Below are 26,354 nucleotides of genomic sequence, written 5' to 3'. Positions count from 1 at the left end.
ATAAAACAGAAAACCAGTAAGAAAAAGAACAATTTGCAACCCAGGCATCACATCTTTATAGTTATATTTGTTTTACTAACACAAAGATACGAGAGAAAACAACAAATGAAGCTTCAGGTGCATTTGTGCTAATGCCAAATACTAATGCACCCAAAGAAGGCTTCAAAATAATTTGGAAGGCATACAACATGCAGTGGAATTCAAAAGAAAAATTACAAGTCAACAGGATAAATGTTAAATAAGACCTGGAAGAAGGTAATGAAGATAGAAGTGGAGCTGAATGAAAGGAAAGTATATCTAATATTCAAATAAATAATACTACAAAGGGGGAATAGCCAATAAGAAAGTGCACAGGATCTGCCACATTCTGGTTTTAAGAAACTTACATTCAGATTCTTCCTCACTTTCATCATCACTCTCAACTTCCCATTCAGTAGATACAGCGTCAGAATCTGCTGCATTGGTGAAACTGAAACTAGTAAAAAAATGATTAACAGTAGAGCTAAGAGGTTAGGACACAAGCACAAACAAAGACAGGATACAACATGTGACACGCCAACATGGATATTTCATAAAATGCAAGACATGAGACCAAATACCTTAGTAGCTCACATGGAGTCTCTTGCCATAGAGAATAAGAAATTGGTTAGCATCGCTGTCAACCAATGAACTTGAAAGAGCACATCCTATCCATTAAGAATGCCATTTTTAAATACCAAATGAAATCCAACAAGAAATAGATTCATATCGAATAGTGTTACAAATATCTAGATGCACATGAGTCAAAAAAAGAGCTCATCTCTAGTAGATATCATGCCCGTCTGTAATAACCTAAAACCTGCCCACATCTTATTTACCTCCTGCACACATTAAACTAACATTTATATCTCAAGATTGTTGACACAGATTTAATCAATCAATCAACCAAACAGAGGAAGAAACAAACAGGACAGCCAAAGGCCTCATTTTAAAAGACAACAGATTCAAAGATCAAAAATCTGAAGAGACCATGTCACAAACAGATCTGGGTAACCCATTTTTGGGCCCCACAAAAATGGATGACCCAAATCTATTCAACACTTACAAGAGCTAAGTACAAACAAAACAATTCCAAAATCCCAAAATCCCTCTCTGAGACCTTGCCACAAGCAAGTCCAGTGCATAACCAGAAACTTGTCAAAACCGCAGCAACACAAAAACTATGATGCTTGGATCATGAAGCAAACACAAACCCGCTTATCCTGAGCCTGATGCCTACAACCAACATCGCATTATAGTAAAAAAAAGAAAAAAATAAATAAAAAAAATCAAGGATTCTCATGTTCTTCCTTCAAGACAAAAAGGAATATTCTGAATGTAAAGAAAACAATTAATTATATCAAGCAAAGCTTGTTTGAAACAATAATACCCATCATAGAAACAAATACAGGGTACTTACAAGGCCCTTGTTCCTTCCACAGTTAATAAGTTCTCGGGAAAGATGACTTGTATCACAATGAGCAGAGACGTTGACAACTTCCCACCGTTCTATTCGGATGGGGGTGAAGAGTTGCTTTAAAAGAATAAAACAAGAACAAGTAACTGCCAAATTAGTTCACAAAGTTGCTGAATTTAAGCAAAATAGGGAATGTAAAAGAATTATCAATTTCTACAACCCTCCACCTAAAGTTGGAACACTTCTCTTCCATTATTATAACGAAACCAAGGGAATACCTTGTTAAAATTCCATCGTCCATTACGAGGTATGCAATCTTCACCATTACCAACCTTCAACTACAAGATCAAACCCCAAGCCAAACACCGCAAATAAAAACAACCAAACGCTATCAGCAGCCACACCCAGATTCAGAGCATCACAGCCATTTGCAATATTTGTGTCTACTCTTTGCTGCTGAAATAAGTTTAGTTATTCAAATAAATAATAATAATAATAATAATAATAATAATAATAATAATAATAATAATAAAATGATAATGACTAGTGTTGTTTACTCAATCTAATAGAATTATAATTTTGCCCATGTACTAATTAAAAGTAAAAACTAATTAACGCCTAAGATACACTACATAGGTGAAATAACCAAACCATCTATGAGAATATAAAATATTGTCAAAAAGTATTAACACCACCACCTGAGGATTTCCATTCATACAATACTCATGCATTATCTATTTTGTCCACTCCCCTTTTGGTGCACGACCAGTGTGGAACACCAGTGTCCTTTTTGTGCCAATCAAATTTTTTTTTGGGTGAATAAGTGCCAATCAAATTAGATCCTAACTTCACATTTTGTTCTTTCCCAGTGGCTTTCCAATAGCCAGATTCAGTTGCTCTCTTACTTTGTGAGCCATTTGGGTACTTCCTTCCACGAGAAGAAAAGAAGAACCACTCATTCTCTGAAGGAATGACTGATTTAGCTGGCAATATATACAAATCACTAACCATCCTCTGTACACAATAAATAGGACTTTATATTCTTCAAACACAAAATAATGTATTAAAACATGTGAACCACAAAATAAATACAAACAATGACACTTAATACCCATAAAACAGTGAAAGTAAGGCATAATATCCAGAAGCTAATGCATAATTACATCTATAAACATATCATTTTGTCCTATAGAAACCATACCACATGGGACACCTATAGATATAATGAAAATTCTGAGTCAATGTCATCATAAATAATTCTTATTAATACAAGTTGTAAAAGTGCATATTAGTATAAGTCTTATTAATATTAGTTCTCAAGTGTACTGCTTCACATTACTCACCGAAACCAAACTAGGGCAGGGGATGCCCTTCAAACTAACATAAGAAAAAAATGAAAGTATAGACAATAGCTAGATACATAGGTGAAATAACCAAACCATTCACCAAAATCCCAAGAATGGTGAGAGAGGTAACGGTCTGCTAAGAAGAACAAAAAAAAACAGAGTTCTAACTTTTTCTAAGAATGGTGAAGATCTTCCAAGTTCCAATCTAGAAAAAAAGGGGGAAAACTTAGGGTTTTGGTTCGGGACCTTGAAATCGTCATGAGAGAGAGAGAGGGAGATTGACAGATTGAGATAGCATTTGTAGAGTGAGAGGCCTATGCCCATCTGTAGAGGGAGATGGACAATACAATGGGTTCTCAGTCCTAGTTAATTGCATTACAACATACATAAATAGGATAATTTTGGTACAAACAATACAATGGGTTCACTCACAAGATCACTCCATGCTTGAAGAAAAATCAATCAATTTCAAATTCATTGTTGATAAAAGTGCATTTAGTTAAAAATTTAAAAGAGCAACATATTCCAATAAAAGGAGGAAAAAATTTAAAAGACATTTTAATATATATTTAAAAGACAGATTTTAATATATATATATATATAAATCGTTCAAGACAGATTTTAGGACTACAATCTATCATATACTCATATATATATATATAAATCCTTGAAGACTGATTTTAGGACAACAATCTATCATATATTTATCATATACTCATATATATATATATATATATATCTGTCTTCAAAATATCAGAGAGAGAGAGAAGTGAATGCCGTCGGTGGAAATCAATCGGTGGCGAGAGAGAGCGAGAGGAAGAGAGACGAAGACGAAAAGGAGGAGGAGGAGGAGGAGGCGGTGTGAGAGAGTTTGAGGGAGCGGGAGACATACCTCTGTTTTGCGCCGCTTGAGGCTGTGGATTGAGAAAGAGTGAGAGTGAGAGTGAGAGTGATAGTGAAAGGGAGAGAGAGAGTTAGAGCTTATTTGTTTATTCAGTAAAAGGGTCGGTCCAATCTTTAAAAAAAAAAAAAAAATTGAAAAATGCAAAACGGCGTAGTTTCGTTTGCTAAGTTATTGGCGACAAAATCCTTCGGTCGCCATAAGTACCGTTCATCTTTTCTGCGACTATTTCATTTGTGTCACCAAAACTTTACAATCGGCAACCAAAATTTCGTCGCTATATGTTAATATGGTCGCAAAAATATTTTTGGCGCTCCCGCACAAAAAATTAATTTGGCGCCAAACCTTTTAGTGACTAAAAATCTTAACTCGTCGCCAATAGTGTAATTTTTGGCGACTAACAATTAAATTGTCGCCGATTACATAAAATTGGCGACTAATTTCAGTTTGGTTGCTAAAAAATGTCGCCAAAAAAATGTTTTTTGTTATAGTGTATCATTATTTTTTTCACTGAAGCATTGGGCAATTAATGATCATCATGCAATGATGTACATATTCTTTCCTTTTTTTGGTGAGCATGCCTCTTCCTAATATCTTCAAAGAAAAAAATGAAAAAAAAAATCAAGTAACTTCATGGTGACATCATGACATGTGAGCCAAAGAAGTTCAAAACAGAGAGAGAGCTGTGATGAAAGAGCAAGTTGCATTACATGTATAAAACTAGGATTGCTGGATGGCAAACTAGAAGAGAATGATAATATGACTTCAACTTCATCAAGTAAAAGGAATGTGATGATGTTTGATAGTAACAAAAACTTCCCTTCCCTAGCTGTTATATATATTTAATTATTTATACATGTACATAACTTTTGGCAAGTTATGTAGGAAAAAAAATGAATATTTAACAACCTTAATTTAAATCGCTTTAGTGTTTGTTTGATTCAACATGACTTGGATGGCAAAGCATACATTAATATGATCTTTTGTGGGCATGGTTCCCAAAACTAGCATTTGTACAGCTTAAATCACCTGTAATATGAATAGAATGGGTGCCAACAACCATAGTTGACCGTCGACTCCAACAGTTTCTCCCCAAACAACATCCATTCTCCTAGCCTGCAATTAACAACGGGATCAAATGGTAAGAGTCATCCCAGACTTGCAGAGGAGAACAATTGCAATAAACATTATATGCCCACCAAAAAAAAGTTCTATCTGTATTTCAGTGGGCCATAAAAAACTAACACAGATCGGCTAGAAGACAAAAACATGGTTATTCCAACCAGCAGAAGCAAAAGAACTCATTGAAGTTCTGCAAACCATGCAGGACGACAAGGTTTCATAAAGAGCACACAACCAAGTGCAGACACACACGCAAAGTAGACTGCAGAAAGAACTAAAGATAATAAAGGAAAAAATGAAGCATGCATAGAAATTCGTTGGTGAAAGGAGTTTTTTTTTTTTTTTCTTTTCAATTACACCTTGCCGAGTGCAATATGTGTACAAAGCCTTTGCCGTTGATATCTATTTTGTAGAAGCATTGCAACTCCTTGCATGATAGCCCATTGAAGGAACAATTGCACCCCTCTCTGCACAGTACATGTACAGTCTCACTCATTAAAAAAAAAAAAAACAAAACAAAATTTCAATATGCACTTAAGAAGGATAATAACCTGCTTCTGGGTCTCCCAAGTGAGACTGATAAGTGCCATGGCCATAGCGAAGTAGTGATATTTTATCCACCTACATCAGCACAAGTGCAAGCATTAACATATTCTGTGGTTGTATGCATATTAATCTAGGAGGCAGATAAGAATCACAAAAAAAAATCCAATGCATTTTCACATTTTCATCCAAGTTCTGACACAATTCGAAAAATAAAGAGAATGAGCCTGCCAGTTGAATAAAAAGCATGATATGAGTCCAGTAATATTGAACATGACAGAAATTCGCTGGAATTAGAATGTAGTTGCTGCTGCTGCATATAAGAGAACAAGATACTGCCAGAAAAACTCAATTTAACAAAATTAAACATGTCTATTTGGAGTCAACTCAATGAATTCTTTTGCAACATGCAGCTCCATCTAGAGTAATATCCTCCTTTCATTATTGACAACCATTATTTTTTTCATATACTCTACCCTCTGTTCATTTTCTAATTCATTGCAATATGCAGTTTGACAACACACTGTATAAATTCATTTACTGAATATCATGCTATAATTTTAAGCATTGAAGTCAAAAGATTCTTCTGGCAACTCTATTTTATAGCATAAATTCATTGCCAATAAAATTGCATATTCACTTTCCCTCCTGAAAGGCATGGGAGATGAAATTACTAATGTCTGACTATGAAAATATGTTTTAAAAAAATCTCAATCACAAATACACAAATAGTTTAAATGATGAAGAATAAATACAAGGCAATCTTAGCACAAAATTCAACTAAATGCATATAAGATCATATCAAATTACCATGGGCGAATATCACTTCCATTCACTCTAAGTATGTTCTCTCGCAAAGCCAAACCTGTGTAGAGAATTAACAACCATGCCTGAAAAACAAACTTACTTGGTAAGTCAACGAGAGATGGAAATAGCTAAACAAATGACCCAAGAGACATCAATGCTGGAAACACACTTAGAAACGATTTTTCAAATCTGCATCAAAAAAGAAAACAGAAAAAAAATATATGTATGAAAGTCAGTAATGCCCTTCACTGCAGATTGAGTCTACAGTATCTCCGAAAGCATTCTTTTAGATCCTCCTTTTTGAAATTAAACATATGTGTTTAGTTGTCAAAATTTCCGTTAGGCTCAATTAGTTTCAGTACGAAATTACAATACCATATTTTGTTCCAACAAGGTCGGGAAGGTGCATAATAACTTTAAACATACAAAATAAGATGTGGCACCACATAAGCAACACAATTTATTTCTGAAGTAGCATTGACAGGACAAAAATAAAATAAAACTACAATTATGGATACCAATATATGAAGGGTCTTGTTAACAAGTGTCCCGGGGACACGAAAAGTAGACCCAAATTTTTTATTTGAAAACACAAGACACTTTTTATTAAATTCAATGCAGTTTTTATGGAAATTAATGCACTTCTTTTACCTGTTTGACCTATTTTCAAGACACTCCTTTATTTCAATTCCAATATCCAGCACTTTTGGCATTTGTCATATACAAATATCTCGAGGACACAACAATTGCACGAATTATAACTAAGATCATTCCAATAAAATAAATTAAATATATCTTTTAAGAACAGAACCAAAAAGATGACATGAGGAACTTAGCATTAATGGGAAAAACTACAAATGCAAGACTGATGTTAGAGGAGGATAAGTTACCAAAATATTTGATATACATGTTGCATATTTCTTCTTTTCTACTTCTAAATCTGAAAATTCAGTCAAATAAAGAAACTAAACCCCAAGCAAAGAATCATGCCAATTTCAAATCATACCTGAGGGAGAAATGTAGGGAAATTAGTTAAAAGTTTTCTCTTGTTAAGATTTCGAAAGTCCAGTGTAGCTTCAGCAACAACAAGGTCTAAAAGTTCACTGCAATCAAACATTGGAAGAGTGATTTTCAAATACGATTTATCATATGATATGCCATCATAAATAGAGAATATGCCATCATAAATAGAGAATAATTGTTAGATGAAATCATAATTTCTTTTTTTCCCCATAAATAACTTATTATGAAAGAAGGACTACAAACATCTTTACCAGCTCAAACATGAATGAATGAATAGGGTCTTTTAATTCGATGGACTCCTCTCCTCTTCAGGTGGGAAATTCTCCAAAACTGGTTTAAGACATTGGCCAATCACTTTAAAAACATTACCATTCTTGGGATTTTCAATCTGGGCCCCATGAGAAAAAACAGTTTTAACTATGAAATGGCCCAGTCCATCTAGATCTCAATTTACCAGGAAAAAAATGTAGTCTAGTTTTATACAAAAGAACCTTTTGTGAAGGATTAACAATTCCTTTGAGTACAAATAATATTAACATTAAAAACATATCATATACAATGACACGGGGAGGACTAGTCAATCAACTAGATGCCCTTTTTTCTTCCAAAACAGCACACCTTTTCTACTCCCTTATCGACAAAAATATGCAATCCTGCCTTTAGGCAATAGAAATATTATCCTTTATTCGATGAAAAGCTACAAATACAAGACCCTTGTGAGTAAAAAGGTATACATCTTATGTAGAGGGGTAGAAAATTAAGATAAAAATTACCATTTGTTTTGCTGAATTCGAGCAGCCCGAGCACCCTTGACAACATTGCGGTCAGATCTAGCGTTTTTGCTATTATCTAAGTCACCAAATATATATTTCATAAAAGGAACAAATAAAGAACAGAAGACGGGTAGTAATTAAAAGGAAAAACAAATAAGTATTTGAAGACCAAAATCAAAATATTAAAGGACTGGAGGTACAATGAAATCTTGTCTAACCTTTGAGAGAGGTTTTGTGGATGTTATGAGATGATTTAGAAGCATACCGAGTCTTATGGGCCTTGTTGAGCAATTGATATTGTTGAAGGCTCAAATGTAGTTTTTCTACAAATTTAAATTAAATTCATTAAATCACAATTAAATACAAATTGAGAGAATGAATATAATATCCAAAATTCATAGAACAACTATGTAATTTTAAGCATTCATCACACCTCCCAACCAACTTTATTGCTAGAACCTAGCAATTAGGGTGACTAAAATAAAATCAAAAAGTAAAATAAAAGCAACAACTCTAAACCACTTCTGCAAGAAATCACGATTGAATTTAGGACATACAACAAGCCCTTAATCCAAAAGGTTACCCCTCGTGGACGAGTAAAAGTCTCGTGAGGGTTTCCAAAGATGTTACCCACAAACATCCAAAAATTTCTTTACTAAAGGGATTTCTTTCATTCTCATGCCAAAGTTAAAGAACCAGCCATGAATTTCACAACCTTAACAAGATAATCAATCAAAGTTCAAGACGCTAGCAGCAAATACAGATATCTCATGACATTCAAAATTTGGAGTGTGAAAAAAGTTTAGCAAACACAGACACAACCTTAGCCTTAAAGTGAAATATAACCCAAATCTCTTTTTGAAACATGCTTCGACTCAAATCTCACAAGCTATTGCACTCAACAAATAAATCGCTCAGAATATGGTGCAAAAATTGCTCTCAATATATGCGAGTAGAACAATGACTTAGAAAATATGAGGAAGAAGAACTCCGAAAATATGAGGAAGAAGGAATATATTTCTGTTATATTCAAAACTTCTTATCTTACAAGACCAAATGGCACTCCTTATATAGGAGATATTACAAACATCATTATAACCCATTATATGCCACTTACATATTATATATTACCACTATCTACCACTATCATATTATATACATGCCACTATCTACCACCAACACCACTATCATATTCTATACATGCCACTATCCTTCACCAACACCACTATCATATTATATACATGCCACTATCTACCACCAACACCACTATCATATTCTATACATGCCACTATCCTTCACCAACACCACTATCATATTATATACATTATCACAAATTTCCAGCACTCCCCCTCAAGCTGGTTTGAAGATATCTTCCATAGCCAGCTTGCTAGTCAGCTTATCAAATTGCTTCTTGTGTAGTCCCTTTGTTAGCACATCAGCTAATTGTTCACCTGTTGGAAGGTAGGTCATACAGATTATGCCAGCATTGATTTTCTCCTTGATGAAATGTTTATCCACTTCTATATGTTTTGTGCGATCATGTAGAACTGGATTATGAGCTATAGATATAGCTGCTTTGTTGTCACAATAGACCTTCATAGGTGTCGGGTGAGAAAGCTTTAATTCTTCAAGAATTCTTTTAATCCACATTACTTCACAGATTCCATGGGCAACAGCTCTGAACTCTGCTTCTGCACTACTTCTAGCTACCACATTCTGTTTTTTACTCCGCCATGTAACTAGGTTCCCACCTACAAAGGAGCAGTATCCGGATGTTGATCTCCTGTCTGTAACACTTCCTGCCCAGTCTGCATCTGTGTATACTTCAACTTGAAGATGCCCATGTTTCTTGAACAGTAAGCCTCTCCCTGGAGTTCCTTTCAAATATCTTAAGATCTTATAAACGGCCTCAAAGTGCTCTGCCCCTGGTGAGTGCATGAACTGACTTACCATGCTGACTGCAAAGGCAATATCAGGCCGCGTATGAGACAAGTAAATCAATTTCCCTACAAGTCGCTGATATTGTTCCCTCTCTTTGACTTCTTCAGCCTTAGCAGCTTGTAACTTCAAGTTAGGCTCGATCGGAGTCTCCACCATCTTACAACCAAGCATACCTGTTTCTCCAAGGAGATCAAGAACATATTTTCTCTGATTAACGAATATACCTTCCTTGGATCTTGCAAATTCCATTCCGAGGAAATACTTGAGGGCTCCCAGATCCTTAATGTGAAATTCTTTTGCGAGTTTCTCTTTGAGGGCTGCTAACTCTGCTTCATCATTACCAGTTAAAATGATGTCATCAACATAAACAATCAAAATTGCAATTTTACTGTTTTTTGAATGTTTATAAAATATTGTGTGATCTGCTTGACTCTGCGAGAAGCCACAACTGATAACTGCCTTCCCAAAGCGTTCAAACCACGCTCTTGGTGATTGTTTGAGTCCGTATAATGACTTGTTCAATCTGCATACTCTGTCGCTTCCAAGTCTCTGCTCAAATCCCGGCGGTAGGCTCATGAACACCTCCTCTTCAAGATCACCATTGAGAAATGCATTTTTAATGTCAAGTTGATGTAGAGGCCAATCTGAATTTACTGCAAGAGATAACAGTACTCTGATGGAATTTATTTTAGCAACAGGAGCAAACGTCTCCTGATAGTCGATCCCATAAGTTTGAGTGAAGCCTTTAGCCACCAGTCTCGCCTTGTATCTCTCAACGCTTCCATCTGCGTTACATTTTATCGTAAACACCCATTTACACCCAACTGTTTTCTTGTCATTGGGTAGATCAACTATCTCCCAAGTACCACTTCTCCTTAAAGCATTCATCTCCTCCATGACTGCTAATTTCCAATTCGGATCATCCAATGCTTCCTGTATATTCCTTGGAACAAACAAGTGTGAAATCCTAGATGTGAAAGCTCTATGGTTTTTAGACAGTCTTTTATAGGAGAGGTAATTTGCAATAGGATGTTTAATGCAATTTCGGACACCTTTCCTAATTGCGATAGGAACATCAAGGTCAGAAATAGAAGGAATAGGATGACCTAAAATTTCGATGCCAGAACTCGGGTGGACATTCGGGTCATTAGGATGGACATTCGGGTCATTAGGATGGACATTCGGGTCATTATTCCTCAGATGAAATCGCTTCCTAGTATAAACCTGAAGCTCAGGATTTAGATCATTTTGTAGTACTTCTCCCCCTAAACAAGAATCTTCTTGACTAGGCACCATAGAACTTGGTTCTCCTAAGTGATCATTATCAGACAGATGTGGTTTTTGTGTAGGATAAATGACATTGGGGAGCGGGATAGAAATATCCCAAAAACGGTCTTCTACTCCACTTGTCTCCCCCTGAAGAGAAGTGTTGGGGAAATAGGATTTTGTTTCCACAAATGACACATCCATACTCACATGAAATTTCTTGGTTTGAGGATCGAAACACTTATACCCCTGTTTGTTTGAGGAATAACCCAAAAAAACACATTTTATAGCACGGGGGTCAAGTTTTGAACGAAATTGACTGGGAACATGAACATAGGCAATACATCCAAAAACTTTGGCGGGTAAATCAGAAAACAACCTCGTGTCAGGAAAAAAAGTTTTGAGACAATCAAAAGGTGTTTTGTATGTTAACACCTTTGTAGGCATCCTGTTTATCAAATAAGAGGCTGTTAAAATTGCTTCACCCCATAAATATTTAGGAACATGCATGTAAAACATTATAGCACGTGCTACTTCAAGTAGATGTTTATTTTTTCGTTCTGCAATGCCATTTTGTTGAGGGGTATCCCGACATGTAGATTGATGAAAAATTCCCTTTTTTTCCAAAAACTCACCCAACTGCTCATTGAAATATTCTGTTCCATTATCAGAATGTAAAATACCAATTTTGGTTTGAAATTGGTTTTCAATCATATTGTAAAAATTTGTGAATAAATTTTTCACGTCAGATTTTTTATTCATCAAATAAATCCAACATAAGCGGGTATGGTCATCAATAAATGTAACAAACCATTTTTTACCAGAAAGAGTAGTGATTTTAGAAGGGCCCCAAACATCACTATGAATCAAATAAAAAGGTTTGGAAGCCTGGTAAGGTTTTGGCAAATAAGTAGAGCGATGAAATTTTGCAAAAATGCAACTTTCACAATGAAAAGAAGAACAATCAATCCCTTTAAATAATTCCGGAAATAAATGTTTCAGATAAAGAAAACTAGGATGTCCCAGCCTATAGTGCCATAGCATTATTTTTTCTTGAACAGAGATTGAACTAGTACTATTAAAGCTCTGAGCTTTTTTATTACTAGCAGGTACTTCATCAAAGTAGTAAAGACCTTCAAGCATCCTAGCACGCCCAATCATCATCCCCGAGTTCTGGTCCTGAAATTCACAATGGGATTCAAAAAATGTAACACGACAATTAGAATCCTTAGATAGTTTACTGACAGACAAAAGATTACAGGCTAAGTTGGGGACGTGAAGAACAGCATTGAGATTAATTTTCTCAGTTAGTTTAATAAATCCTTTTCCTGCAATAGGTGAAAAACTACCATCGGCTATTCTGATTTTGTCATGACCAGAACAAGGGAAATAGGTACTAAATAAATGGGAAAAACTAGTCATGTGATCGGAGGCACCGGAATCTATGATCCACGGAGAGAAGTTTAGGCAAGAGAAGGCTTTAGGATTTCTACCTGTTTGTGCCAACAAAACACTAGGAGTACCGGATGAGGAGTTGGATTTTATCAGCTTTAAGAGTTGATCAATCTGCTCTTTGTTGAAGGGACCTGAATCGGCTTCATTAGCGGTAGGAAAGCCACGATTTTTCTCTCCTTGTTTGCTGCTTTTCCAGTTGACAGGTTTGCCATGGATCTTCCAACACGTTTCGCGTGTATGGCGAGGCTTGTTGCAAAAATCACACCAGACCCGTGGCTTATCATCAAACCTGCGCTGGTAATTTGCAGCCTTGTTGGCCGCAGCATCGCTAATTAAAGCAGAAATTTCAATTGATTCACCAGTACCTTTTTCTTAAGCATGACGCTCCTTCGGCTCTCTTCCCTTCTGACTTCGGCAAATACTTCGCCAATGGATGGGAGAGGAGGTCTGCCAATAATTCTTCCTCGCACTTCATCGAACTCAATGTTGAGGCCGGCAAGAAACTTGTAAATACGGCTGTCTTCCACAGTTTTCTTGTGGTGGTTGCAGTCGTCAACCGATTTCCATTCGTATGTGTTGAAGATGTCAAGATCCTGCCACAACCTTTTCAACAAATTGAAATATTTGGTGACGGAATCATCTCCTTGACGAATCTCTCACAACTTCAAAGTTAATTCGAAAACTTGAGATTGATTTCCTAGGTCAGAATACATCTGACTAACATTATCCCACAATTCTTGTGCAGTAGTATAGCACATGTAATTAGAGCTTATATCCTCCTCCATGGAATTGACCAACCATGTCATAACCATGGAGTTTTCAGCGTCCCAACTGTCGAACAGCGGATCATTAACAGCAGGAGCCTTCTTGTCACCAGTGATGTAACCGATCTTTCCTTGCCCACGGATATACATCCGGACAGATTGTGACCAGCGGAGAAAATTATCACCATTTAGGCGAATGGTGGTGATTTGGACAGAGTGAGAGTTGGATGTTTTCACCGGAATGGCAGCGGCAGGGGTTGAAGTGGTTTCGGACGTGACTTCCGACATGGCTATGACGGTTTTAGGGCTGCTGTGTTTTTTGTTGCTCTGATACCAACTTAGAAAATATGAGGAAGAAGAACTCCGAAAATATGAGGAAGAAGGAATATATTTCTGTTATATTCAAAACTTCTTATCTTACAAGACCAAATGGCACTCCTTATATAGGAGATATTACAAATATCATTATAACCCATTATATGCCACTTACATATTATATATTACAACTATCTACCACTATCATATTATATACATGCCACTATCTACCACCAACACCACTATCATATTCTATACATGCTACTATCCTTCACCAACACCACTATCATATTATATACATGCCACTATCTACCACCAACACCACTATCATATTCTATACATGCCACTATCCTTCACCAACACCACTATCATATTATATACATTATCACAAATTTCCAGCACAATGTAAATCAAAGGCAAAATATCCCGCATACTAATTTTTTTGAAAAACGCTAATATGAAAGAATAAATAAATAGTCTAATGAATGGAATATCAAATACGGGTGTGTTTGGTAACGTTTACCTTTTCAATTTATATTTACAAAAAATTTATAAACTGGTTTTTGTTTATTTTTAAAAAAACATAAACTACAAACGCGTTTGGTAATTGACAAAATGTTTAAAAAATTTTAAAAATATAAAAAAGAGCGAGAAATGGCAAGTGGTGGGTGGTGGTGGTGGTGGGTGGTGGCGGGTGGGTGGTGGTGGTGGGTGGGTGGGTGACGGTGGCGGGTGGTAGTGAGTGGGAGGTGGTGGTGGCGGGTGGTGGATGGTGGTGGCAGGTGGGTGGCGGATGGCGGGTGGTGGTGGGTGGCGGTTGGTGGATGGTGAGTGGCCGATGGCGGGTGGTGGTGGGTGGGTGGGTGGGTGACGGTGGTGGTGGCGGCAGTGGGTGGTGGCGGGTGGGTGACGATGGCGGGTGATGGATGGCAGCGAGTGGGTGGTGGTGGTGGTGGTGGTGGCGGGTGGGTAACCATGGCAGGTGATGGATGGTAGCGAGTGGGTGGTGGTGGTGGTGGTGGCGGCGGCGGGTGGTGGTAGCAAGTGGGTGGCGGATGGCGGGTAGGTGGCGTGTGGTGGTGGTGGTGGTGGTGGGTGGGAGGGTGACGGTGGCGGGTGGTAGGTGGTAGCGAGTGGGTGGTGGTGGTGGTGGCGGTGGCGGCGGCGGCGGCGGCGGTGGCGAGTGGGTGAGTGATGGTGGTGGGTGGTAAGTGGTAACGAGTGGGTGGTGGTGGTGGTGGGTGGTGGGTGGTGGTGGTAGGTGGGTGGCAAGTGGCTGGTGGTGGCGGGTGGCTGGTGGTGATAGGTGGGTAGTGAGTGGTGGTGGCAAGTAAGTGGCGGGTGGTGGTAGCGGTGGGCGGTGAATGGTAGTGGCAGGTGGTGGGTGGTGGCGGGTGGATGACAGGTGGGTGGTGGCGGTGGTGGTGGTGGCGGCGAGCGGTAGGTGGTGGTGGTGGTGGTGGGGGCGAGCGGTGGGTGGTGGTGGCGAGTGGGTGGCAGGTTGGTGGGTGGTGGTGGCGGGTGGTGGCTGGTGGTAGCAGGTGGGTGGTGAGTGGTGAGTGGTGGTGGCAGGTGGTGGTGGAGGGCGGTGGGTGGTGGTGGCAGAAGACGGTGGTAAAAAATGGTGGCGGGTGATGGCTAATGTTGGGTGATAAAAAAAAAAAACTGAAAACAAAAAATGAAAACACATTTTTGGCCAAATTTATAAACTGAGACCACTGATTTATAAATCAAAAATTTTACCAAACAAGTTTTTATTTGAGTTTTTAAAATTTTTGTAAATATAAACAGAAAATTGAAAACGTAAGTGTTATCAAACGGCACCGAATTAAAATTTCTAGAGATATTACCCACAAACGTCAAAAAATTTGTTTACTCAGGATTTCTTTCGTTCTCATGCTAATGTTAAAGAACAAGTCATGAATTTCACAATAATCAATCAAAGTTCAAGACACTAGCAGCAAGTAAAGATATCTCATGACATTCAGAATTTGGAGTGTGAAAAAGTTTAGCCAACACAGACACAACCTTAGCCTTAAAGTGAAATATAACCCAAATCTCTTTCTGAAACATGCTTCGACTCAAATGTCACCAGTTATTGCATTCAACAAATAAATCACTCAGAATATGGTGTGAAAATTACTCTCAATATATGCGAGTAGAATAATGTAAATCAAAGGCAAAATATCCCGCATACTAATTTTTTGGAAAAACGCTATATGGTGTGGAAAGAATAAATAAATAGTCTCATAAATGGAATACCATATACTGAGAATTAAAATTACCATACCATCACGCCTATCCATCATGTTCACTTGTAAACTATACCACTCTCAAGATCAAATAGGGACTTTTATTTGGTTGTAATGTTTGGGTCGAGGAATTACGAAAAAATAATAAAAACGCAAAGTTGAATAAAAAAATGAATGTCTGAGACATTATTGGCATAAAAATAAGCTCTAATCTGAGAGATTATTGGCATAAAAATAAACACAGTTAGAGCATTATTCCAAATGTTTTGCTCTTTTTGTTACTTTTTTTTGTCTTTTTCAACTTCCTCCTCCTGCTTTTTTTTTTCTTTTCGTTTTGCCCCCCCCCCTCGTTGAACACAATTTATTTCTTCTTCTTTTTTTTCCACCTTCTCTCCTTTTTTTACTTTTTTTTTTTCAAACAAATTTGTCATTGCCAAACTCAACTTACCCAACATATCTACAAAATTGAAGAGAAAGTATGGGTTGTGGGGTAAACAAAGAAAGGCTAACATAAAGGCTCAAATTGGTTTCTAATGAAGTAATAATAAAGGAAAGAAAAATAAATAAAAGGCTCAATGAAACAAAGATGGCCTAAAATCATCTCTCAATTCATGATCTCAAGGGAATAAAAGTATGGTAACAAATTGATTTATCCTCAACATTCAACCAAAATTAAGAAATAATGAGACTAAACAACAAATTAATGCGCTTCCAAAGAAAATTAAGAGCAGATGTATCACAACCCTCCAATAAAAGATTAGCACAAAACTCGTAGGCTCAAAAGTCTCCACTATCATTCTTCGAGATTTTCAAGTCATACCCACTTATCAACTAAAAATCATATTCATGTGGCTAAAGTGCAGTGCAATGATTTCCAAATACGAACACATGGAATACTTTAACAAAGTAGCTAACATATCAAACTTCAACACAATTTCTTGAGTTAAAGCAATAAAATACTACAAGTATGTCGAATTACTCAATGCACAGAACAAAAGATTACCGTGCGCACTTTTTTTTTTTTTTTTTTTAAACAAAACAACTAACTCATTGTAGCAAGCAACATATAAATTCTTCTCAAGATAAGTATTTTCTCCCCCCAACCTGAACGATGCATTGTCCTCGAGGGAGTAAAAGTATGATAACAAATTGATTTATTCATTCAACCAAAAATGAAAAAATAATGAGACTAAACAATAAATTAATGCGTTTCCAAAGAAAAATTAAGAGTAGATGTATAATAACTCTCCAATAAATGATTGGCACAAAACTCACGGGGTTAAAAGTCTCTACTATCATTCTTCAAGATTTTCAAGTCATATCCACTTATCAACTAAAAATCATATTCATGTGGTAGAAGTGTAGTGCAATGATTTCCAAATATGAACACATGGAATGCTGTAACAAAGTAGCTAGCATATCAAACTTCAACACAATTCTCGAGTTAAAGCAATAAAATACCACAAGTATGCCCAATCACCCAATGTATAGAACAAAAGAATACCATGAGCACTAACTTTTTTTTTTTAAAAAACAAAACAACTAACTCATAGCAACAAGCAAATATATAAATTCTTCTCAAAATAAGTATTTTCTGCCCCCAACCTAAATGATGCATTGTCCTGAATGTAAAAAATAAAATCAAAAAGTATAGGAGATTACCTTAAATGATTAACCATGTCTATATGTGTCATTGCCCACAAGGGGTTAGCGCCAAAAACACAAAGGAAAAAAAAAATACAAACGAAAAACTAACTGCTCCTAAAAGTAAAATTATTTTGAATAATATGCACAAACCGGTTCCTCAAAATAATTCTGATCAATTATTCCGAACAACTGTTTGAATGAAGTAAAGGAAGTTGGAATTGTCAATCTCTAATTATCTAAAAACTACGAAAAGTGAGTTTTTGGTTTCTATAACCCGTCACAACAAATGAAATACAAAATTCCAACAAAATTTCCACAAAAGAAAAGATAAAATTGCATAAGATAATATATGTATTAGCAGTTCGCTCTTTGCATGTTTTTTCCACATGAAACTATAAACAAAGTTTTTTTTTTTTTTTTCCATTTCTTATTTCCTTCTCATACAAGATCCGCAAGATGCTTATCAAATATAGCTCGAATTATTGGAAAGGAATTTCCAAACCTCACACATATGTGGGAACACTGTAGCAATCAAAGTCAAATACTACATAGTATCAATATAAATAAATTATATATAACCACGTATATCAATATAAGCAATTGTCCTATTTTTGTTTCATCGTAGAGTAACAGAAAAAGGCGTCATTTCAATACATTATGTAAACAAAAACATAGACGAACTACTCAATTCTCAATTCAACAGGACACCCAATTTTCAAACAACACAATTCAAATAATTTTGGTTGAAACTCATATTAAATTGTATGAATCGAATCGTGCATCATACAATTCTAACACCATACTAATTGTAACATGTAGAAGCCGTGTCAACAGAATAATTTTGATCTTTTACTCATGAAATACGATATCCATTTCCAAGAAATTGTAGCAATGTAAGTGAATTTATTCTTGAGTGACAACTGAGATTAGAAATTACCTGGTTGTCAACTCTGCCAGCTGGTGCAGGAGGCAAGACGAGATCTGCTTCCAGATCGAGTTGAAGATATGCGGGCACGCCCATCACCTTCTATCTCCATGCCCATGTCAACTTCCAAAGAATGACGCTTTGCATCACAACATCGAAAAGGATAAATGAAAAAAATAAAAACCAAAAAAAACCTACGCCCAATTTAGTCTCTATTTCCAAGCAATGGCAGCAATGTAAGTGAAGGAATTCTTGAGTGATAACTAAGATTACCTGGTTGTTGACACACTGTTCAGTTGAGGAATTCTTTAGTCTTCATCACTTGTGTTACTACTCGCTGCTCAGTTGCTAGTGAATAAAAAAAGGTCTACATTTATCTCCCAAAAAACACGTGGATTTATTATATATAGCCCAACAGACATCAATTATGTAGCAACTACCACCAATAAACTACTAACTTAACCCTATTCTTGTTTTTTCTTTTGTTTTTCTTTTTTTTTTTGGTTAAGTATGAAAGCCAATTTGTAGACATAAGCAGTAACTCAAAAATAAAATACTACTCATGCCAATTAGTTTCTCAATTTTCTCTTGACCCCAGGCTCTAAGGATTTGCAAAGCACACAAATTTCTATCCTAAAATGCCAATTGTTGAGGTTTAATTGTTCTACAGGCTAGGCGTAAGCTCTCTTTTAGAGGCGGTATTGCCTTTGGCATGTCATGAACTTCATTGTAAATCCTCTTTTATGGCAATAAAACACTTACCCCTTAAAAAGCATAGCATGACGAACAATGCCTATGCGCCACAGAAGCTGAGAAAAGGAAAACTAACAAATATCAACTATATTCAATATTGGAAATGGAAAGAAAATAATTCTTCCAGGATATGGTTGAATTCTTTTGGATATCACAACTGTAAACATTTTGATTTAGTCAATACTATAGAATAGGAAAGTTTATTAGGATCAAAATTAGTAGCTAAATAATAGCTAATCAGTCCTCAGAATCAGTAGCTAATTAGTAGCTAATCAATTCCTAATTTTATGCCTTGTATCTCCTATAAATAGAGGTGCTATGTACATTGTTTAAATATGAGAATAAGAAATATTGTTCTTTCTAGCTTTCATGGTATCAAAGCTGAGGACTTATTCTCTGACCCTTCTGAGGTAATCCTAGAACCAGCAAGCTGTCCTTCACCATATCAGAAACCACATCTGAATCCACTGTTACCGTTTCACCGAAAAACATTGAGAAACATGTCTCCAACATTGATTCTCACTCGGTGCAAATCACCAGCATTAAACTCAACGGTGATAATTTCTTGCGTTGGTTTCAGTCTATCCAGATGTACATTTGGGGGCATCTGATCACATGACTTCTTTCTCTTCTTTATTCAATACTTATTTATTTTATTCTGAAAGTGAAAGAGTTAGGATTGCTGATGGCATTTTCTCACCCATTGTAGGAAAAGTTCAAATAAAAATTTTACAAAATATTACTCTTCACTCTGTCCTTCATGTTCCTAAACTGACCCGCAAGTTGTTGTTTGCCAGTAAATTATCCAAAAACTCTCACTTTCGTGTTGTTTTCTTTGACTCTCATCGTGAATTTCAGGACCGAAACTTGGGGAGGTTGATTGGCAGTGCTAGAATGGTCAATGCTCTTTACTACTTTGATGATGACATATCCAGCAATAAAACAACTCAAGGCTATGGTTGTAGTATTAGTTCACTTTCGGCTCGTGAGCAAATAATGCTTTGGCATTTTAGACTAGGACATCCTAGTTTTTCATATCTTAAATATTTGTTTCCTAACTTGTTTAAAAATTTGGATTGCTCATCTTTTCAATGTGAAAGTTGTTATTTATCTAAAAGTCATCGAACTACTTATCTTACAAAACCCTACCGTGCCTCTAAACCATTCTACTTAATTCATAGTGATGTGGGGTTTCTCCAAGGTTACCACCATGACTGGTGTAAAGTGGTTTGTAACTTTTATAGATGATCACACTTGGCTTTGCTAGGTTTATTTGATGAAAGACAAATTTGAAGTAAAAAACGTGTTTCAAGATTTTTACAAAATGATTGACAATCAATTTCATTCAAAAATTAGTATTTTTCAAGCTGATAATGGAAAAGAATACTTCAATGAATATCTAGGGAATTTTTTTGGGAAAAAGGTATTTTTCATCAATCTATATGTCGTGACACTCCTCAACAAAATGGTATTGCCGAAAGAAAAAATAAGCATTTACTGGAAGTAGCCTAAACCATAATGTTCTCTATGTATGTTCCCAAATATCTATGGAGAGATGCCATTTTGACAGCCTCTTATTTAATTAACAGAATGCCTACTCGGGTTTTGCAATATGTCACACCCCTAGAATATTTCAAAAAAACCTTTCTTGATTGCAGAATTAATTCAAATTTGCCTTCAAAAATTTTTTGCTATACTATTTTCGTTCACATACCCAGCCAAATTCGATCCACACTTGATCTTAGAGCAGAAAAATGTGTTTTCATCGGGTATGCTCCAAACAAAAGAGGCTACAAGTGCTATAATCCTCAAACAAAAACATTTGGGTGATTATGGATGTCTCCTTTCTTGAAACTCAATCCTATTTTACCAAAAATTCTCTTCAAGGGGAGAAAAAGAAAAAGGAAGAAAATTTTTGGCAGACAACTTCGGATCTCTTACCAAATCCTATTCGATCTCCATACCTTGTTTTCTGAAAAACGAGAACAGAAACAGGGTATTCAAGATATGCAGAACGAAGGAAATCCCAGTCCAACTTCTCCAAACATAGAAGGCTCACAAGCAGGGGCAGAAATACTACAATTGGAGCAAACTGTTCCCGAACTTGAGTTTTTGGTTTATGCTCGGAAAAATACTCAAAGAAAAAGTAAAGACTAGCCAACCACTCTACCACAAAGCCAATCAGAATCTCTTAAAAAAGGTCCCTCAAGTAGTTCAGGTATTCCTAATCTGGTTCCTCCATCATCTGTCTCTACTTCATCTCCATTTCCTTCAGCGGTTTTACCTAATGTTATACCCACATATTGTAATATTTATATTATGACAAACTTTCCAAAAGTCATAGAGCATTTACTTCAAAAATATCTAACCTGTTTGTTCCTAGAATTATTAAGGAAGCCTTGGATGATCCTAATTGGAAATCAACAGTTATGGAAGAGATGAATGCTCTAGAAAAGAACGGTACTTGGAAGTTAGTGAATCTGCCTAAGGACAAAAAGACAGTAGGTCGGTGACATCCAGCATCCAGCCACTGTCCTAAATAGTAGGGACTCCTGGTCTTGGATTGGTTACCCACTGTCTTTGGGTTGGTGACATCTTTCCATTCATTTAGAGGCCCTATGGCTCCTAAAGACAAGGATAGGGCCATAAAATCACCATTTCTTCTACGCAGAATTTAAAAAGCGTACACTAGACATTACACTAGAAAATAAATCTTTACCTTCATGGATTCAATCTCTGCCATAGCTAATCCTTTTTGGTAAAGAGCTTCCGCTAATTGGTCACGTGCTGTCTCGATCTTCTTCTTCATTTTCTGTTAATAACAGAGAAAAAAGTAATATAAGCTTCCATTACTTTATAATGTGAACCAGTCAGGCAAACAACAAAACAAACTCAGAGGGAGAACATCTGCAAGTGCCTCACTCCACAGCTAGATGTCAGTTCATTACATGTTTTTATTGGTAGCACTCAAAAGTTTGAAACCACAATTATAGAGAACTAAGATCGTGCCTTCCTCGTACCATTCCATAGAAAAGAAGATAATACCTCAGTAGTTCAGTTTCCTGAGGATTTTGAGTGAGAAGAAAAGACACTGGAAACATAGATACAAACCTCAGCCCCCTCATCTTCTGGATCACTTTTGAAAGAAAAGTACTTCGCTAATTCATCTGTGTCAACACTACCAATCACCTCATCTGCTGCCTCTATAATCTGCGAGTAGCACTTTGTAAGAACAACCAAGTGGAATAGTAAATAATAATAATAATTTTATAATACTACTAATAAAAAATAGTAAAAAGATTTTTTTGCTGGGATGATAACGGTACTATCATCAATTATATACATTGCAGATTTAGAATAAGCGTGCAAGCAATATAAGCAAATCATTTTTTTTTAAACAGTTCAATTTTCTATAAGGATGTGCTTGGATCTTGAATGTGTACCAATTTGTGGGGGGAAAAGAAGAGGGAGGGAAATCCCTACGAAAATCAAAGATTTCAAACACAGGCTAAAGGATAAGTTATAATACAACAGATGCCCCCTAATTATTATTTTTCTGTACAATCTGTTCATCATACCATTTTAGGTTTGATTCTAAGTAGGGTAGGGATAGGTGACAAGATGATGAAAAGATTTCAAATAACACCAGATGGAAAAGTAAGAAAGATAATAGTCAGAAAAGATAGCAAGGGCTGCAAAACCTTTCACTAGGAGAGAGATATTAAGATTACCATTACATTCATGATGGTGAAGAAGACCTCCTGGTGTATAGAAACGCAGCACAGAAGAGGGCTTGCCAAGTGGCAGCCTCTGCTGATTCTGACAGTGATGGCCATTACAAGACCTAACCAAAGACTGGAGGCATGGGTAATGGAGTACACTAAATGTGCTCCCAGGTACAGAGGATATACAAAGCATGACTGCATCCCCTGAGGATAGGGAATCCCATGCACCAGTGAGACGCAACTCTCTCTCTCTCTCTCTCTCTCTCTCTCACACACACACACACACACACACACACACACAGAGAGATTGGCCACCTCAAGGTCAAGGTGTGAGTCTTGAAAAGGGAAAATACACCATGGAAAACTTTTGGCTCTAACCACCAAGCCATATAAACCCAAAGAGCCCATGAATAGGTGATGCGTTCCGCATCAATAGGTCATGTCATGATTGAGTAGGTTAGGTCACGACCTATGTTACGTGGGTAAGGATCTCAGGTGTACGATGTGTAGATGGATATTCACCCATAAGCATATTTAATAATCAAACTCATATTATGCATAAAATGCTATATGACATCTGTTAATCTGCCTAAAGACAAAAAGACAGTAGGGTGCCAATGGGTATTTACAGTGAAGTGCAAAGCTGATGGTAGCGTGGAAAGATATAAGGTGAGACTCGTGGCAAAAAGGTTTACACAAACCCTCGGGATTGACTACCAAGAAACCTTTGCTCCAGTTGTCAAGATGAACTCAATTCGGGTTTTACTGTCACTAGCAGTTAATTCCAGCTGGCCTCAACATCAATTAAATGTAAAAAATGCCTTCTTAAATGAAAATCTAGAAGAAGTCTATATGAACCTACCTCCAGGTTTTGAAAAGAAGTTTGGTATAGATAAAGGCTGCAAATTAAACAAGTCTCTATACGGCCTCAAACAATCCCCAAGGGCGTGGTTTGAACGCTTTGGGAAGGTTGTAAAAAACCTTGGATACAGTTAAAGCCAAGCAGACCATACTATGTTCTATAAACACTCAAGAGAAGGTAAAGTAGCTATCTTGATTGTTTATGTAGATGACATAATTCTAACAGGTAATGATAGTGCCGAATCGAAAAAGTCAAAGAAGGGACTTGCTAAAGATTTTGAGATAAAGGTCCTGGAGCACTATGATACTTCCTTGGAATGGAGTTCGCTAGATCTAAGGAGGGCATTTTTGTCACTCAGCGCAAGTACACAATTGACTTGCTCAAAAAAACGGGCTTGCTCGGATGTAAAGCTGCTGAAACACCAACCGAGCTCAACTTGAAGTTACAGCATGCTAGAATTGAAGATGTGGTGAATATAGACCAGTTTCAGAGACCTGTTGGAAGACTGATATACCAATCTCACACACGTCCCAACATAGCATTCGCAGTAAGCAGAGTAAGCCAATTCATGCAGTCACCAAGAAAGGAGAACTTTGAAGAAGCATACAGGATCCTAAGGTATCTAAAGGGAACTCCTGATAAAGGCTTGATATTTAAAAAATAAGGACATCTTCAAGTGGAAGTACATACAGATGCAAATTGGGTTGGAAGCATCACTAACCGGAAATCACATTCCTTGGACTTCTTACATTTACTTTGGTAATCACATAACCTTTTTTCTTTTCAAGGCCCACCGGCCATACCACCGGCCCCAGAGGTTCTTCTACTGCCATTGGAATTTCCTCAGATTCAAACGACGACAACGACGATGACCTTCTGCTGGAAATTGTGTTCATGCATATAATATGATAGTGGTGTTGGTGGTAGATAGTGGCATGTATAGAATATGATAGTGGTGTTGGTGGTAGATAGTGGTATGTATAGAATATGATAGTGGTGTTGGTTGTAGATAGTGGCATGTATAGAATATGATAGTGGTGTTGGTGGTAGATAGTGGCATGTATATAATAAGATAGTGGTAGATAGTGGTAATATATAATATGTAAGTGGCATATAATGGGTTATGATGATGTTTGTAATATCTCCTATATAAGGAGTGTCATTTGGTCTTGTAAGATAAGAAGTTTTGAATATAACAGAAATATATTCCTTCTTCCTCATATTTTCGGAGTTCTTCTTCTTCATATTTTCTAAGTTGGTATCAGAGCAACAAAAAACACAGCAGCCCTAAAACCGTCATAGCCATGTCGGAAGTCACGTCCGGAACCACTTCAACCCCTGCCGCTGCCATTCCGGTGAAAACGTCCAACTCTCACTCTGTCCAAATCACCACCATCCGCCTAAATGGTGATAATTTTCTCCGCTGGTCACAATCTGTCCGGATGTATATCCGTGGGCAAGGAAAGATCGGTTACATCACTGGTGACAAGAAGGCTCCTGCGGTTAATGATCCGCTGTTCGACAATTGGGACGCTGAAAACTCCATGGTTATGACATGGTTGGTCAATTCCATGGAGGAGGATATAAGCTCTAATTACATGTGCTATACTACTGCACAAGAATTGTGGGATAATGTTAGTCAGATGTATTCTGACCTAGGAAATCAATCTCAAGTTTTCGAATTAACTTTGAAGTTGGGAGAGATTCGTCAAGGAGATGATTCCGTCACCAAATATTTCAATTCGTTGAAAAGGTTGTGGCAGGATCTTGACATCTTCAACACATACGAATGGAAATCAGTTGACGACTGCAACCACCACAAGAAAACTGTGGAAGACAGCCGTATTTACAAGTTTCTTGCCGGCCTCAACATTGAGTTCGATGAAGTGCGAGGAAGAATTATTGGCAGACCTCCTCTCCCATCCATTGGCGAAGTATTTGCCGAAGTCAGAAGGGAAGAGAGCCGAAGGAGCGTCATGCTTAAGAAAAAAGGTAATGGTGAATCAATTGAAATTTCTGCTTTAATTAGCGATGCTGCGACCAACAAGGCTGCAAATTACCAGCGCAGGTTTGATGATAAGCCACGGGTCTGGTGTAATTTTTGCAACAAGCCTCGCCATACACGCGAAACGTGTTGGAAGATTCATGGCAAACCTGTCAACTGGAAAAGCAGCAAACAAGGAGAGAAGAATCGTGGCTTTCCTACCGCTAATGAAGCCGATTCAGGTCCCTTCAACAAAGAGCAGATTGATCAACTCTTAAAGCTGATAAAATCCAACTCCTCAACCGGTACTCCTAGTGTTTTGTTGGCACAAACAGGTAGAAATCCTAAAGCCTTCTCTTGCCTAAACTTCTCTCCGTGGATCATAGATTCCGGTGCCTCCGATCACATGACTAGTTTTTCCCATTTATTTAGTACCTATTTCCCTTGTTCTGGTCATGACAAAATCAGAATAGCCGATGGTAGTTTTTCACCTATTGCAGGAAAAGGATTTATTA

The 26,354-nt window shown here is 37.0% G+C and overlaps 1 protein-coding gene across 1 annotated transcript in view; it reads right to left on the bottom strand.

The window, feature by feature from the left end:
* Positions 1-1,905: 1,905 nt before the first annotated feature.
* LOC114297792 (uncharacterized) overlaps positions 1,906-26,354 on the bottom strand; it is a 69,863-nt gene continuing 45,414 nt past the window's right edge. Inside the window, exons 2-9 of the mRNA XM_082878580.1 lie at positions 8,169-8,273; positions 7,951-8,026; positions 7,161-7,257; positions 6,158-6,237; positions 5,356-5,425; positions 5,164-5,271; positions 4,712-4,793; positions 1,906-2,418 (exon numbers count right to left, since the gene is read on the bottom strand). Of these exons, the coding sequence (XP_082734706.1) occupies positions 2,159-2,418; positions 4,712-4,793; positions 5,164-5,271; positions 5,356-5,400 (495 nt within the window). The 5' untranslated portion in view covers positions 5,401-5,425; positions 6,158-6,237; positions 7,161-7,257; positions 7,951-8,026; positions 8,169-8,273 and the 3' untranslated portion in view covers positions 1,906-2,158. The remainder of the gene's footprint in view (positions 2,419-4,711; positions 4,794-5,163; positions 5,272-5,355; positions 5,426-6,157; positions 6,238-7,160; positions 7,258-7,950; positions 8,027-8,168; positions 8,274-26,354) is intronic.

The sequence above is a fragment of the Camellia sinensis genome, chromosome 7 (assembly GCF_055761805.1).
Source record: "Camellia sinensis isolate YWXY chromosome 7, ASM5576180v1, whole genome shotgun sequence".
Lineage (NCBI taxonomy): Eukaryota > Viridiplantae > Streptophyta > Magnoliopsida > Ericales > Theaceae > Camellia > Camellia sinensis.
This window is presented reverse-complemented; position numbering and strand designations above follow the sequence as displayed.